Raw genomic sequence first — 14,170 nt, forward strand, 5'->3', positions numbered from 1 at the left:
AAAAATAACCACGATTCTGAAATGTCTTATTCTAGAGTAGTGTTTATATTCTGAAGTTCTTTTTTTTCAAATAAATTTCTATTTATATTCAAAATATCTATTTTGATGTGTTTAAATGAACGATTACTGACTTACTCCCGAATGCTATATTCCGGATGAGCTCTTTAAATTTCAGAGATATTTTTTTTGTTTTTTTCTAATTGTTTTTTAGAAATATCTTATTATTTATATAAAATTCACGTTACTATGTTTGTTAAACTTTTTATCATATTAAAGTTAAAAAAAAAAAAAAAACAAAAAAAAAAAAAAAAAAAAAAAACAAAAACAAATATTTTAATCGGATTTTGGGTTTGTTTTTAAAATTTCGCAATTTATTTATTTTTTCGAGATCCAAGTATGAGTTTAGAATCTGTAAGAATATTGATTGAAATATACTCCCTCCGTCTCAATATTATTGTCCACAGACAAAAAACACACAGATTAAAAAAAGCATTAATTACCATTAACTTTATTTAATAAAATAATAGTTTTGTCGTTACTTTGCATTTAAATGTTCCATTAAATGCTTAGTTGATTAAGTAATAATGAAAGGGTATTTTGGTAAAATTGTTATTTATTTTTAGAAGTAGACTATTATTTTTAGACAAACCAAAAAGAAAAAATGAACTATAATTATGGGACGGATGGAGTATTTTTTTTGTCAGAAAAATTATTTTTTCTTAGTCAGTAATGTCTATTTCAGACCAAGTAGTTACTTTTGTTAAAAACAATTTTTTTTGTTATTTTCTTTAAATACTCATTAAATTGTAATTAGATCAATTACTTTCCTTTTTTTTAAATGATCTATATGTTTTGTGTAGAAATCTTGTTTATACTTGCTGATTTGTTGTGTTAAATTATCATGAGGTATATCGAGGTTTAGATATTGGTTTATTTGATCAAATAATCCTTGAATCAACCGAAATACAATATAGATCATGCATGACAACAGCACAAAAAGTAAAACTAGCAAACTTAGCGAAATTATATCATGCTTCCCTGTGTAGGGTACCTGTCTCCCTTATAAATAGGGGAAATAAATCAGCCTGAAATAAGAGTGTATCGTTACAAAAGAAAAAACTGTTGCAACAACTGCAAATCACTTTGCCATCTGCAAGAGACTATCCTCAAACTTCCATTCCCTTGATGCAACAAATCATAAATGTGGATGAAAAAACATTTTATTTCACTTCCTCTCATTGTACAACCCGATAAACCTCTCTAAAACCACATCATTTTTGTGCCGCTAGTTGTCGGATAACATATGGAAGAATTCCACCATGGTTGAAATACGCCAATTCCACCTACATACATAAACCATAACAAATATCCTTGATATTATATTTGCAAAAAATGTTACTTTTCCAACAACCCCTACTAGGTAGTTGGCATACAGACCCACTATCCATTAGGTACAGTGGGTCTGCTAGTTGGCCATGTGCCAACTACCGCTAGGCCCACACTGTCCATGACGGACAATGTGGGCTTGCTACCTAGCTGGCACAGACAGTAAAGTGGGCCAACTAGGTAGCTGGCAGAAAAGCTTTGGAAACAGAGATTTGTTTCCCCGAAATACTAGACATACCTCAGTGTCAAAGCGGGCGACACACGTGAATGACTTTCCGGTATCAGTACTGACTGTGACATCTTGACCGGGGCGGATTTCATTAATGTTGCTTGATAAGTCAATGGTGTATCTTTCATGACCAGTCAACCCTAGTGTGTCTGCATCCTCACCGGCTTTGAAGCAAAGTGGTATAATACCCATTCCTACCAAATTACTACGATGAATCCTCTCAAAGCTTTTCGCAATTACCGCTTTAACCCCCTGTTTGTATTATATAATAATTAAAACAACATTCCAGAAGCTTCAAGGGTAAGAAATTAAAACTGGAAACTTACCAATAACATAGGGCCCTTGGCAGCCCAATCTCTGGAACTTCCACTTCCATACTCTGCTCCAGCCAACACAATTGTATCTTGACCAGCCTCCTTGTATTTCTGGAAAAGGAAGCCATGATTGTACAAATTAAGAGAAAAATACAAAATATATATATATATATATATATATATATATATATATATATATATATATTTGTTTTGTCTCAGTCCAATGCATTGTTTAGGAACTTACGGATGCAGCATCAAAGACGGATAATTTCTCTCCGGAAGGAATATGAACCGTTTTTGGGCCAACTTCTCCATTCAAAAGCTTATTGACAATACGAATATTGGCAAAAGTACCCCTGGCCATAATCTCATCATTACCACGTCGACTACCATAAGAATTAAAATCCTTACGATCGACACCACGTTCTAGAAGAAACTTTGCAGCCGGGCTGTCCTTGTGGATGCTTCCAGCTGGCGAAATGTGATCGGTTGTGATACTGTCACCGAAATTGAGGAGGCAGTAGGCGTCCTTGACACCATGGGCACCAGGGGGGTCCATTGTCATGTTTTTGAAATACGGGGGTTCATGAATGTAGGTGGAGTTTGGATCCCATGAGTAAAGTTTGGCTTGAGGGACTGAAAGGTCATTCCACATGGGGTTTCCATCGGTGATGGATTTGTAAGTACTCTTGAACATTTCTGGAAGAACACTCGATTGAACAGCCTGCAATAAATATATACAACTTTACATTAGGCTGTGAGTGAGGAGGGCATTTACATCTTTTAGCAGCAAGCAGAATACTTACATCTGCAATTTCTTCAGTACTTGGCCAGATATCTCTGAAATAAACATCCTTTCCATCTTTTCCAACACCAATTGGTTCGGTCTCAAAATCAATATCAACCTGTGGAACATAAGGGACATTCGCAATGAATTGAGAATAAATAAATATTTATCTGATAAGAATAAGAATGATCCAATCCAAGAACTCGTGAAACCTTTTTTTATGGTAAGAAATAGCAACGCACTTTTGTTTATTTTTGTATAATAGTGTCCTACTTTGATTTCTGTTTATTACAGCATTGTACTCAGTATTTTTCTTAAAAACTGTAGTATTGTACTTTTCTTTTATTAATTGAATATTATACTTTGAAATATCTACTTTGATGTCATTGTTATAATTGCCTAATTGGTAGATGTTTCAAAGTACAATGTTGTACTATTACTATAGCTTCCTACTTTCATTTCATTCCATTACAGCATTATGCTTTCAGTTTTTTTCTTGTTAAGGCATTGTGTTTTAGAAAATCTACCTGAAAGTACATTGCTATTTTTTGCATTGAACTCATTTTATTTATATTGAATAAAGTTAAATTCTTACCGTGCCAGCAAGGGCATAGGCAACAACCAAAGGTGGTGATGCAAGATAGTTTGCTCTTGTCAAGGCATGAACACGTCCCTCAAAGTTTCTATTCCCAGAAAGAACAGCAGATGCAATGATATCTGCAACAAATAACAAAAGGTGATTTAAATAATCACCAAATACCGTTGGAATCTGATAGAATTGGAATTTGAGATTCCATTCCATGGCGCGTTAGGTTTCCCAATGGATGAAATTCAGAATTCCATCAGATTCCTTCAAATGCTTCCACGTTTGATGTATTTCACCATTCCTAAGAGTGAGAGGAATACAATTCCACTCTCAGATTCCATTCCTGTAATAGTAGAACATACCATTTTCAGTAATAGCTGCACCAACTGATTCATCCAATTCCCCTGAATTGCCAATACATGTCGTGCACCCATATCCAACAATGTTGAACCCCTGTTCATTTAGATACTTCTGCAGCCCACTGCATTATTTTTTTTAAGAAAAAAAACAAATATTGATACTCTTCATTTTTCAAAATTAATGGGAAACTAATTAAAGAAGCAAACACTAATAAGAAAATACCTTTGGAGCAAATATTTGGTAACAACTCCAGAACCTGGAGCTAGACTTGTCTTGACCCATGGCTTGACCTGGTGATTAAGCAATAGATGAAATTAGAGCTGAAGTGGATGGAATGGAACTAGAAATTCCATTAGCACTAGATATAAAAAAAAAATTGTGAAAAAAAGAGGATCACTAACCTTTAGGCCTAATTCACAAGCCTTTTTGGCAACAAGACCTGCCCCAAGCATGACACTAGGGTTTGATGTATTTGTGCAACTTGTAATTGCAGCAATAACAACACTCCCATGTCTAAGTTCTGCTTCCTGTCCATGAAATGAAAACTTTGCAACTTTGTCTTGTGTCTCTTTTGGTACAGCAAAACCCTGCCAAAAAAAAGTTTTTTTATAAATAATTCAAGTCACAAGTTAATAAATGCTACAAAACTTTGTAGTAATAATAAATAATAATGCAACTCACCTTGAATCCGACTTTATTATCGAGGCAAGAATGCCAATCTGCTTTCATGTCTTTCAAAGGGACTCGGTCATGAGGTCTGCCAAAAGAAGAGGATACATTAGTAAATATAAATGTAAAACAATATGTGGGACCCTTTAAAAACGGAGACACACCTTTTGGGCCCTGAAATACAGGGTTCAACTTCTGAAAGGTCTAGCGACAAGTAAGATGAGTAGACTCTTTCTTGTTGTGGCTGAAAAAAGAAACATCATTGTTAGTTTGTTACATATATTCCAGTGATGCAGTAATTTTATTAACATATTGTTTGTTTGAAAAATTACCTCACTATAATCTACAAACATATTGTTTGCACGTAAGTACGCTTCTATCATGGCCACCTGTATTTCACAAAGAACATGTTCATCAAGATTTACAGAAATAGACAGATGGCAGAAGGTAGAATAAGATATGATCATATAACTAATTTTTACATACTGTATCATCGCTTCTTCCAGTTAACTTGAGATACTGAAGAGTGACATGATCCACTGGGAAGAACCCCATGGTAGCACCATACTCTGGTGACATGTTGGCAATAGTTGCCCTGTCAGCAAGTGATATTTTACCAACACCATCCCCTAACAAAACAAAAGTGAAAACATCAGTCTGTGAATATATTTTTCACAAAAAAAGAAAAAAAAAAGAAAGAAAAAAGTTTACTCACCATGAAATTCAACAAATTTGCCTACGACACCATGCTTTCTTAACATTTGGGTGACAGTTAAAACCAAATCAGTAGCTGTTACACCATTGCGGAGTTTCCCTGATAACTTGAACCCCACAACACCAGGCAAAACCATGCTCATTGGCTGTTGATATGAAAATATATTGTTAGACAATTGGGGCAAGAATCTTGAATATTATATTATATTTCAAGAATATAAAGTTCAGAGATTTATCCATAACAGATAATCAAGAAGGGCGTGTTTGGTTTCTGGATTCCAGTGAAAGGCAATGCAATTCGAGATTCCATTCCATGGCATGTTTGGTTGCCAGATGGAAGTCAAATTCCTTTAGATTTTATGTTTGATGGATTTCACCATTCCTAGGGGTACAAATTCATCTCCATTCTTCATTTTTCTTATTAAGAAACCAACATATCATCTTTATATGTAGGGTAAATGCTAGAAAAGCCTTTATATGTTGGATAATTTAATGGAAAAGTCATTATAAAAATAAGTTTTTCAAGAAAGCAATTTGAGAATTTGCAAGTATTCAATGAAAGCTATTTCAAAACATTCATAAAGAGGTAACAATAAGGGGTTTTCTATCATTTTCCCTAATACTAAAATTTTTAATAAAAAAAAAATCTCAAATGGGCTTTCATGAAAAATTTTACAATTCTCAAATGCCTATAATAATAACCTTTTTTAATAATGGTTATTACACAAAATAGTAAAAACTATAAGGGATTGCTTAATACTTGCCCTCATATATATTGAAATAAACAGAGATGAAAATTTAATTAGAAGAAAAAACTAAAATTTGTTTAATTTTTATTATCATATCCCATTCCATCCCTGCCAACCAAACAGTTCAAAGTTACAATTCTTTCAGATTCCAATTCCTTTGACAAACTCCATTTCTTCCAAAAACATTCTGCAAACCAAACACCCCCCTAATAATTTATTCACATTTTTTGAAATATTTGTGCTGTTTATTACCTGCCCAAGCATTGTGGCCTCTGCTTCAATTCCTCCAACTCCCCAACCAGCAACACCTAACCCATCAATCATAGTTGTGTGGGAATCAGTTCCCACAACACTATCAGGGTACAACATCCCATCAGTGTTGAAAACAACCCTTCCAAGATATTCAAGATTGACCTGAAATTGTCATAAGTAAAAGTTCATATTGGTTTCATCACTAGTTACATCTACTTGCAACTAGAATCAAGATGAAAAACAAAGTATTTATGTAGAATCAAGATAGATCTAAAATGTTGTAAGCTATAAAAGTACCAATAAAGTTTGATCATTAAAATGGTTTTATACCTGATGCACAATACCGGATCCAGGTGGAACAACAAGCATGTTTTGGAAAGCTTTGGATCCCCACTTAAGAAAAGCAAATCTTTCTTTGTTTCTCTTGAACTCAAGTTCCATATTTGCTTGTACTGCATTTTCAGACCTAGCAACATCAACTTGAACTGAATGATCAACAACAAGATCCACAGGAACCTGAACCAGAATATCAAAGTGAGAAAAGCAGAGAATAAAATCAAGTTACTAGCATAATGAAACATCTTGAATGAATAGGTGTGACCACTTATATGGCAATTGATATTAATGGATTAAGGTATACGTACCAAAGGATTGATTTTTTCAGAGTTCCCACCAAGATTGTTCATGGCATCACGCATAACAGCAAGATCTACCACAGCAGGCACACCAGTAAAATCCTGAGAATAAACAAATGTTAAAACACAGTTCTTCAACACATTAACAGAATGGATGTGTTTACAGGTCAGATCAAAAAGAGGTTCAGAAAAGAAACCTGCAAGAGAACACGAGCTGGCTTGAATGGGATCTCAACTTGATTTGGAGAAGTCTTCTCCCAATCAATGATTTTCTCGACATCTGCCTTGGTGACTTGGAAATTGTCACAATTACGGATGGCTGATTCGAGAAGTATCCTAATTGAATATGGCAGCTTGTCTGATCTCCATATGAACAAACGTTTGATCAGTTTCAAGTGACTGTTAATTTATAGATTCTTGAAATGAAAAATATCAGCTAAAAAGTTGGGAAGTGAAGCGGAGGAGTCAAAAAGACTTACCAACTCTTGGATCATTCAGCGCAGGCAAACTATAGAACTTTCCAAACTCTCCACCTCCAGGCTTTGGGAGACCAGTCAAAATCCCACTGAAAGCATGATCAGAGGCTGTAGATGCAATTAAACATACGAATCAGATCTAAAAACTCAAAGACAATCGCAATTTCAGAAAGAAAAAAAAAGTAAGAAACACTAGAAAGCATAGAACATCTCATTTTCGTTGTGATATGTGCTTCGATACTCATATCAATACTTATTTAGGCTGTTTTTCATAATCATAGAAGTATATGGTCAGGTCAATAATTTTATACACTCCCTCAGTCCGATTCATATTTATTTCGTGGGTCAGAAGTGGTAGTAACTTATAGTGATACTTGTATATCTAAAGCACTACCGACTTGACGACTATAATCCTGCTTAACCTGTACGCTACTAGATTATAATCATAATTTATTAGTCTTTGTTCAATATCGCACAGCTGAAAAAAAGTTTGAGGTCAAACATCACCCCACCGATCAGTATCAGCCACGCAAGCGTTGACACTCCAGCAGAATTACGTGAAATAACAGATCAGAAGAAACCAAAATGAATAGCGCAGGAACCAGAAGCAAGCAAGAAGAAAGACAAAGGAATTACCCATGGTAGCGAGACTACGGTGAAAACGGTCAAGAACAGGAGAAGCAGTAGTCCTGATCTGAGAAGACAGCGAGGCAGGAGACTTCCAATCAACACCGTGGCTCCATCTAGATCGGACGGAGCGGAAAGCAGCCGATGCGGTGGTATGAGATCGGGACTGAGACGCGACTGGTGAAGGCGACGGCGAAGAAGATTTTCCGGAAAGAGAAGAGTGAAGCCTGGTGGCTGAGGACCTAGAAGCTCGACGAAGGAGAGTTGAAGAGTGAGGTCCTGTTATATGCATGGTGATTGCGATTGAATTACAGAAGCATCCAGAAAATGAAATTGCGATGATAAGGTTGATTGATTGAGGAATGGAGTATTAATGGCGGGTTGTGAAGAGCAGAGAGATGAGAATATTTGGGAAGGAAGAGCGAGGGGGCGTGTGGAAAGGGCAAGTTGTAAAATAGCAGAGGCTGCGGGGAATTGTAGTAGTGCTGGCGATTCCAAAGTCCAACATACTTTTCAAACGAAACATGGGCAAATTACTTTTACTTTTTTGGTCTATTTTTCTTTTTAAAATTATTATCAAGCTAATATTTTAAATTTTAAGTTAAAAATCACATCATGATTAACTAAAATGAATTTATAATATTAAAAAAAAGGAAAAAAGAACACAAAAACAAAGCAAACTAATTTTATTTCCTAATTTTCAAAATTTAATCAAAAATTAGTTGATGGGCCTTAACTTTCTTATATGCATACTTTGAAAAAAAAATGTTGGGATGCAAATCTAATCCTCGGTAAAATAAAAAAAAATTATCTATTCTAATAAATGAATATTTTTTTTATTTGTCATACTTTTATTCAATTTGTAAAAATGTCATTTTGTGGTTATTTTGAATTAATTTTTTCTTACGTGTCATCTTATGAGTTTTTCTATTTTATTAAATTTTCATAATATTTTAATATAATAATTGCATATTAATAAATGAATATCAATTGTATTAATCAACTTACCTTTTAATTTCAAAATTCTCAAAATTAAAGCTCATTAATTTCTTTTATTTATTTATTTAAATTATTTGTTTAAATTTAAAAGATAAAAAAACATTTCCATTATAATAATTCATTATTTTTTTTATTTTCTTATAAATTCAAAGTTCTCAAGTATTTTGACATTTATATTTAACTTTTTTTTTTAAATTAACATATGTAATACATGGGTATCACAACTAGTATGCTAACATATAACGCAGTGGATAATCCTTTATATCATCAATTGGTTTTAGAAAATGAAACATCATTGTTCTTCTATGTTGAGCATGGTTGGGCTAGTCGTGATCCTAACAAGTGGTATCAGAGCTACGGCCATAGCCTATATGATGTGGTCGGCGCAGGTGGTGCAATCCCTATTAATTTCCAGTCCAACGAAGTTGATCTTGAATTCTAGTATCGAAAGTCTTACCGATGGCCCCAGGTCAGGTGAGCGTGTCCCGAGAGTATCGGCGGTATGAAAAATGATTGGATTTGATGAACAGCCATTGAATAGGAAGCCAATGACGGAACACTTGGTTGAGGGGAGGATTGTTAGGATGCAAACCCAATCCTACATCAGTAAAAAGAGAAAGTATAAGGCAATGGGTAATCCCTTTTATCGTCAATTGGTTTTAAAAAATGGAATTTCATTGTTCTTCTATGTTGAGCATGGTTGGGCTAGTCGTGATCCTAACAAAAATGTCACATTTGGTATAAGAAAATATGACACATTAAAGTGTGCATTTTATCACAATCTTCGATATCAAATGTTGCTCCATTTGTACAGTAAAATATGGAGTGATGTGCATTGAGGTTAGGCAATGGGGTCTTGTTAGTTTATTGTGTTAGAATTTATTCATGATTTTCACCGTGTACAAGAGCAATTGTTAGAATTTAGGATCCTATTACCTCCTCCATAAGTCAATGAGCGTAGAAAAATAGTATTTTATAATATGCAAATGTTCGTGATTACAATGTTTGAAGATATACAACAATTTCTCAACTAGATGGTATGAATCAAAGAAGCATGTAAGGTGAATGCAACGCTTGAGGAGTGAGTTGAAATGGCCGATATTGTATTTGAATTAATTGAAAGCTACATGCATTTTGTTTGAGTTCACAAAGACACTGTTTGGTTACACCTTAGGCAACTCCCAAATATAAGTGTGTAGTACATATAATAATATGATTAAGCAATAATATATATATATATATATATATATATATATATATATATTGTTAAGGTTTTCATGAATGACAAAACTTTCATTGTCATATTAGCCAAACCAAAACAATAAAGGAATCTTACAGAACTATTATAATAATTACATTCATTAGAACTTAATTTTTGAAGTATATTATAGAGCTTGTATTATGCATTCATTTAAAATAATTAACTATCATGTGAGTTCATTAAAGGATTAAGAAAAGGGTACGATGGTATTTTTTTTTTAAATGCATGCTAGTTTTTTTGTATAAATTAATACATCACAGGGTAAAAGCTTCGACTTTTGCTTTTACTATTTTTGTTAAATATATCATATTAAAGTTGTATTTGTCAGACAAACTGGAAAAATTAAATTTTATCCGATAAACAAACGGTTATGATAAAATAATATTATTAGATAATTTAAATGACAAATGTCAAATTACATAAAACATATTAATATAAAATTAACATCTATATAATATTATTAAAACAAATAGTAAATTTCATAATGAGGTATAACCCAATCATAAGATGGCAAAATGGTATTTTTATAAATCAGGTATCATCAACACTTTAGACTTCGAGAGGGCAACATGGTATGTTTACCAAATGTTCTTAGTCATTTCAGAATATATATATATATATATATATATATATATATATTGTTGGATTAGTGTCTAAGCACGTAACTATATTTGGTATGTATTTGACCCGGTTGTGCATGGTCCTTTTGGGTTACCTTCACCAAAGCAACTTGACAGGATGATTTATGGAGAGAGAGAGAAAGAAAGAGATTATTATGGTTTATTAATATATTATATGAATAATATATTAAAAGAGAAATCATATATTTTAATTAATATTGGTCAAGATTTAGTTAAGAATTAATTATGTGGTTGAAAAAGATTAATTAAATAAAGGGACTGAAACTGTCAATTATAAGATAATTGATTTTGGGCTGTGAATTCTTATGGATATAAGGGGGGACAAAAATTAGAGTGTAAGCCCACTCTAATTTCGTCCAAGGGGCCTTATTCCAGAAGGTTCTTAAGATGCTTAGGGCCTAAGTCGTCCAATTAGGGTTTTGACTGAAACTCTAGCAACTCAGCTATTTAAGGGACCATAAGGCATCAGTTTCGGCTACACCAAGAAACCCTAGAGTTATTATAGCCGAAATTGTGCCTCTCTCCTTCTCTCTTCTATATCATCTTCTTGTTTATGGTGTTTGTGTGTCATTAGAGGTGTTACACTTGTGACACTAACCTTCTTGAAGATTGAAGATTCTTGCAACTATTAAAAGGTATCATCTAAACTTGTTTTGTTATAGATCTCAATTTCAAAGTATGCTAGATTAGGGTTTATGAGCTTTGGATAAATCTACATGTACAATAGAGAAACCTATATCAAAAGTTTTAGGGTTTTGCATGTGCACATAGGATGTTCTTTTGCCCAAAACACATCCTATATATATATATATATATATATATATATATATATATATATATATATATATATATATATAAGTTCAAATAAAAGCAGTAAATAGTGTGAGAACGTAAAAACACTATGTTTACGTTATTATTTTGTAATGAATTTTGTATATGTGTATTGTTGAAGTAGTTCTAATATAAATATTAACTTTCGATTAGTTATATATTCATTACAATGTTATTATTCTATTATAAACTTATGTGTGTGTATTTTTGTAGTAAATTTTAATTTTAATTTTAACCTTTGACTATTCATTTATTCTTTGCTCAATCATGACATAAAGTTGTTGATACAAAATTCATTGTTGATACAAAATTCATTGCAGAATAATAACATATATATGTGTGTGTGTATATATATATATATATATACTAGTTTATAACCAGTGAGAACCACGGTTATAAAATTAATTAAACTTAAAAAAAACTAAAAATTATTAATCAGTTATTTCAAATAAATTATTTTAAATACATTATTAATTAAGAGATATTTTTTAGTTATATAAAATTATAATTGTTGATTTAAATAGATACATGAAATTATATCACCTTATAATATATATTAATTGTATTTTATTTGTTATTCTAAAGTTATTATAATGTAATTAGAGTGTCAAATTTGAAATTTGAAATAAAGAATCAATTATTACTTTAATGTAATGTAATTAGAGTGAAAATTTTAAAATTTAAATTTTAAAATGGAGAATTAATAAGTTGACATGTGGCATGATATGTGGCATATAATATTAACGAGGATTTCTAATACTATGACACTTGTCAACGGGAAAAGAAACTTAGGTTATTGTGTTATAATTATCTATTGTGTGCATGTAAGATTGATTATGGACCAATCATTTTAGTTATTTTAATAAAGTAATTAATGCATATTACATGTTAAATATATAACGAGTATTAATTAAATCTTCAGAATTTAATATGCATTAATTACTTTCTTAAAATAACTAAAATGATTGGTCCATAATCAATCTTACATGCACACAATAGATAATTATAGAGTTAGTTATTTTAAGAAAGTAAGATTGATTCTGGACCAATCATTTTAGTTATTTTAAGAAAGTAATTAATGCATATTAAATGTTAAAAATATAATGAGTATTAATTAAATCTTCATAATTTAATATGCATTAATTACTTTCTTAAAATAACTAAAATGATTGGTCCAGAATCAATCTTACATGCACACAATAGATAGTAGAAAGTAGAAACATTTGAACCTAACTCTCTCTCTCTCTCTATATATATATATATATATATATATATATATATATATATATATATATATAGAGAGAGAGAGAGAGAGAGAGAGAGAGGGAGAGAGAGGTAGTTTCAAATGTTTGTCACATCTATTGTGTGCTATAATGCACCAATAGGAATTTAGTATTAATTATATGTATATTAAATGCTATTAATACTTATAACTCATTTTTATGGAAACTAATTAAATTCGTTATTAATGTCAACAATAATATTCTTTCAGAATTAATTCATATTTAGAAGAATGAGAGTGTATTACAACAGAATGAGAGCGTATTCTAGTAGAATACATTCTCGTTCTTCATATTTCATGCAACTTTATTGTATTTTAAGTGAGTGAATCATGAAACAAAATACAAAACTCATATATAAAACCTAAATGCAATTTCATTCTGAAAGAATGTTATTGCTGACATTAATAACGGATTTAAGTAGTTTCCATAAAAAAAGAATTATAATTACAGATATCATTTAATATACATATAATTATGGAAATCATTTAATATATATATTTATTTAATTAAATGATTATTTAATTTACTAAATTTCTATTGGTGCATTCTAGCACACAATAAATGTAAGAAACAAAATAACCTAGCCATATATATATATATATATATATATATATATATATATATATATATATATATATTTGAAATGGAACTTCCCTAACGAGGGTTTTCGGGCCAGCTTTCGTGCACCGACTAATCCTCCGCTGCAAACATGATATTATGCCTCATGTCATGGTGTAACGTCCAAAAAATTTCAAACCAATTTTAAACTTTTTCAAACACCCAAAAGTAATTAGTTATTACAAAAAGGTTTCCAAATAGTTTATTATCAGAGTATCCCAGAAACAAAATCATAAAAAGTGAGGATTGGTACGATCACGCCTTTGCCTTGCCACGTTCTCCTAATGTACTTGAAACAATAAACTGAAATTGTAAGTCCGTAAGCTTAGTGAGTTACCCTCAAAATACCCATACACATACAGTAACAAACAGCATACTATGGGCCCAATCAACCATCGGGTTGGAATGCCAACATACTACGAGTCCAATCATCATCGGGATGGAATACTCTCGGCCTACAACCATCGGGTTAGAATGCCCACACTCCTATACATACAATCATCCATCAGGATGGAATACCCCAGGCCCTCAACCATCGGGTTGGAATGCCAGCATACTACGAGTCCAATCATCCTTGGGATGGAATACTCTCGGCCCACAACCAGCGAGTTAGAATGCCCACCTACTATGAGTCCAATCATCCTCGGGATGGAATACTCTCGGCCCACAACCATCGGGTTGGATTGCCCACATACTATCAAGCAACATGTGCACCTATATTTGATAATCATATAATAGTCTACCAAGACAACA

The 14,170-nt window shown here is 32.2% G+C and overlaps 1 protein-coding gene across 1 annotated transcript; it reads right to left on the reverse strand.

Moving 5' to 3' along the window:
* Positions 1-1,000: 1,000 nt before the first annotated feature.
* On the reverse strand, positions 1,001-8,245 carry LOC145061596 (aconitate hydratase, cytoplasmic-like). Its single transcript, XM_079009129.1, has 20 exons — positions 7,794-8,245; positions 7,161-7,265; positions 6,879-7,039; positions 6,691-6,783; positions 6,377-6,562; positions 6,047-6,208; positions 5,047-5,191; positions 4,818-4,960; positions 4,664-4,720; positions 4,496-4,575; positions 4,344-4,419; positions 4,064-4,249; positions 3,885-3,952; positions 3,665-3,783; positions 3,312-3,433; positions 2,736-2,834; positions 2,174-2,653; positions 1,942-2,040; positions 1,625-1,867; positions 1,001-1,343 (listed from the first exon to the last, which is right to left on the reverse strand). The coding sequence occupies exons 1-20, from the start codon at positions 8,074-8,076 to the stop codon at positions 1,272-1,274; spliced, it is 2,979 nt and encodes a 992-aa protein (XP_078865255.1). The 5' UTR covers positions 8,077-8,245; the 3' UTR covers positions 1,001-1,271.
* Positions 8,246-14,170: the final 5,925 nt, after the last annotated feature.

The sequence above is a fragment of the Lactuca serriola genome, chromosome 7 (genome assembly GCF_051521515.1).
Source record: "Lactuca serriola cultivar US96UC23 chromosome 7, Lser_US96UC23_V15, whole genome shotgun sequence".
Classification (NCBI taxonomy): domain Eukaryota; kingdom Viridiplantae; phylum Streptophyta; class Magnoliopsida; order Asterales; family Asteraceae; genus Lactuca; species Lactuca serriola.

What these genes read in the sequence shown, in the direction of transcription:
- LOC145061596 (XM_079009129.1), bottom strand. Translation starts at nt 8,076, where the DNA reads ATGCATATAACAGGACCTCACTCTTCAACTCTCCTTCGTCGAGCTTCT. An exon ending in GATCCGGTATTGTGCATCAG is followed by an intron (nt 6,209 to 6,376) that starts GTATAAAACCAT and finishes TGACAATTTCAG; the next exon opens with GTCAATCTTGAATATCTTGG. An exon ending in CTGGAAGAAGCGATGATACA is followed by an intron (nt 4,721 to 4,817) that starts GTATGTAAAAAT and finishes TGTGAAATACAG; the next exon opens with GTGGCCATGATAGAAGCGTA.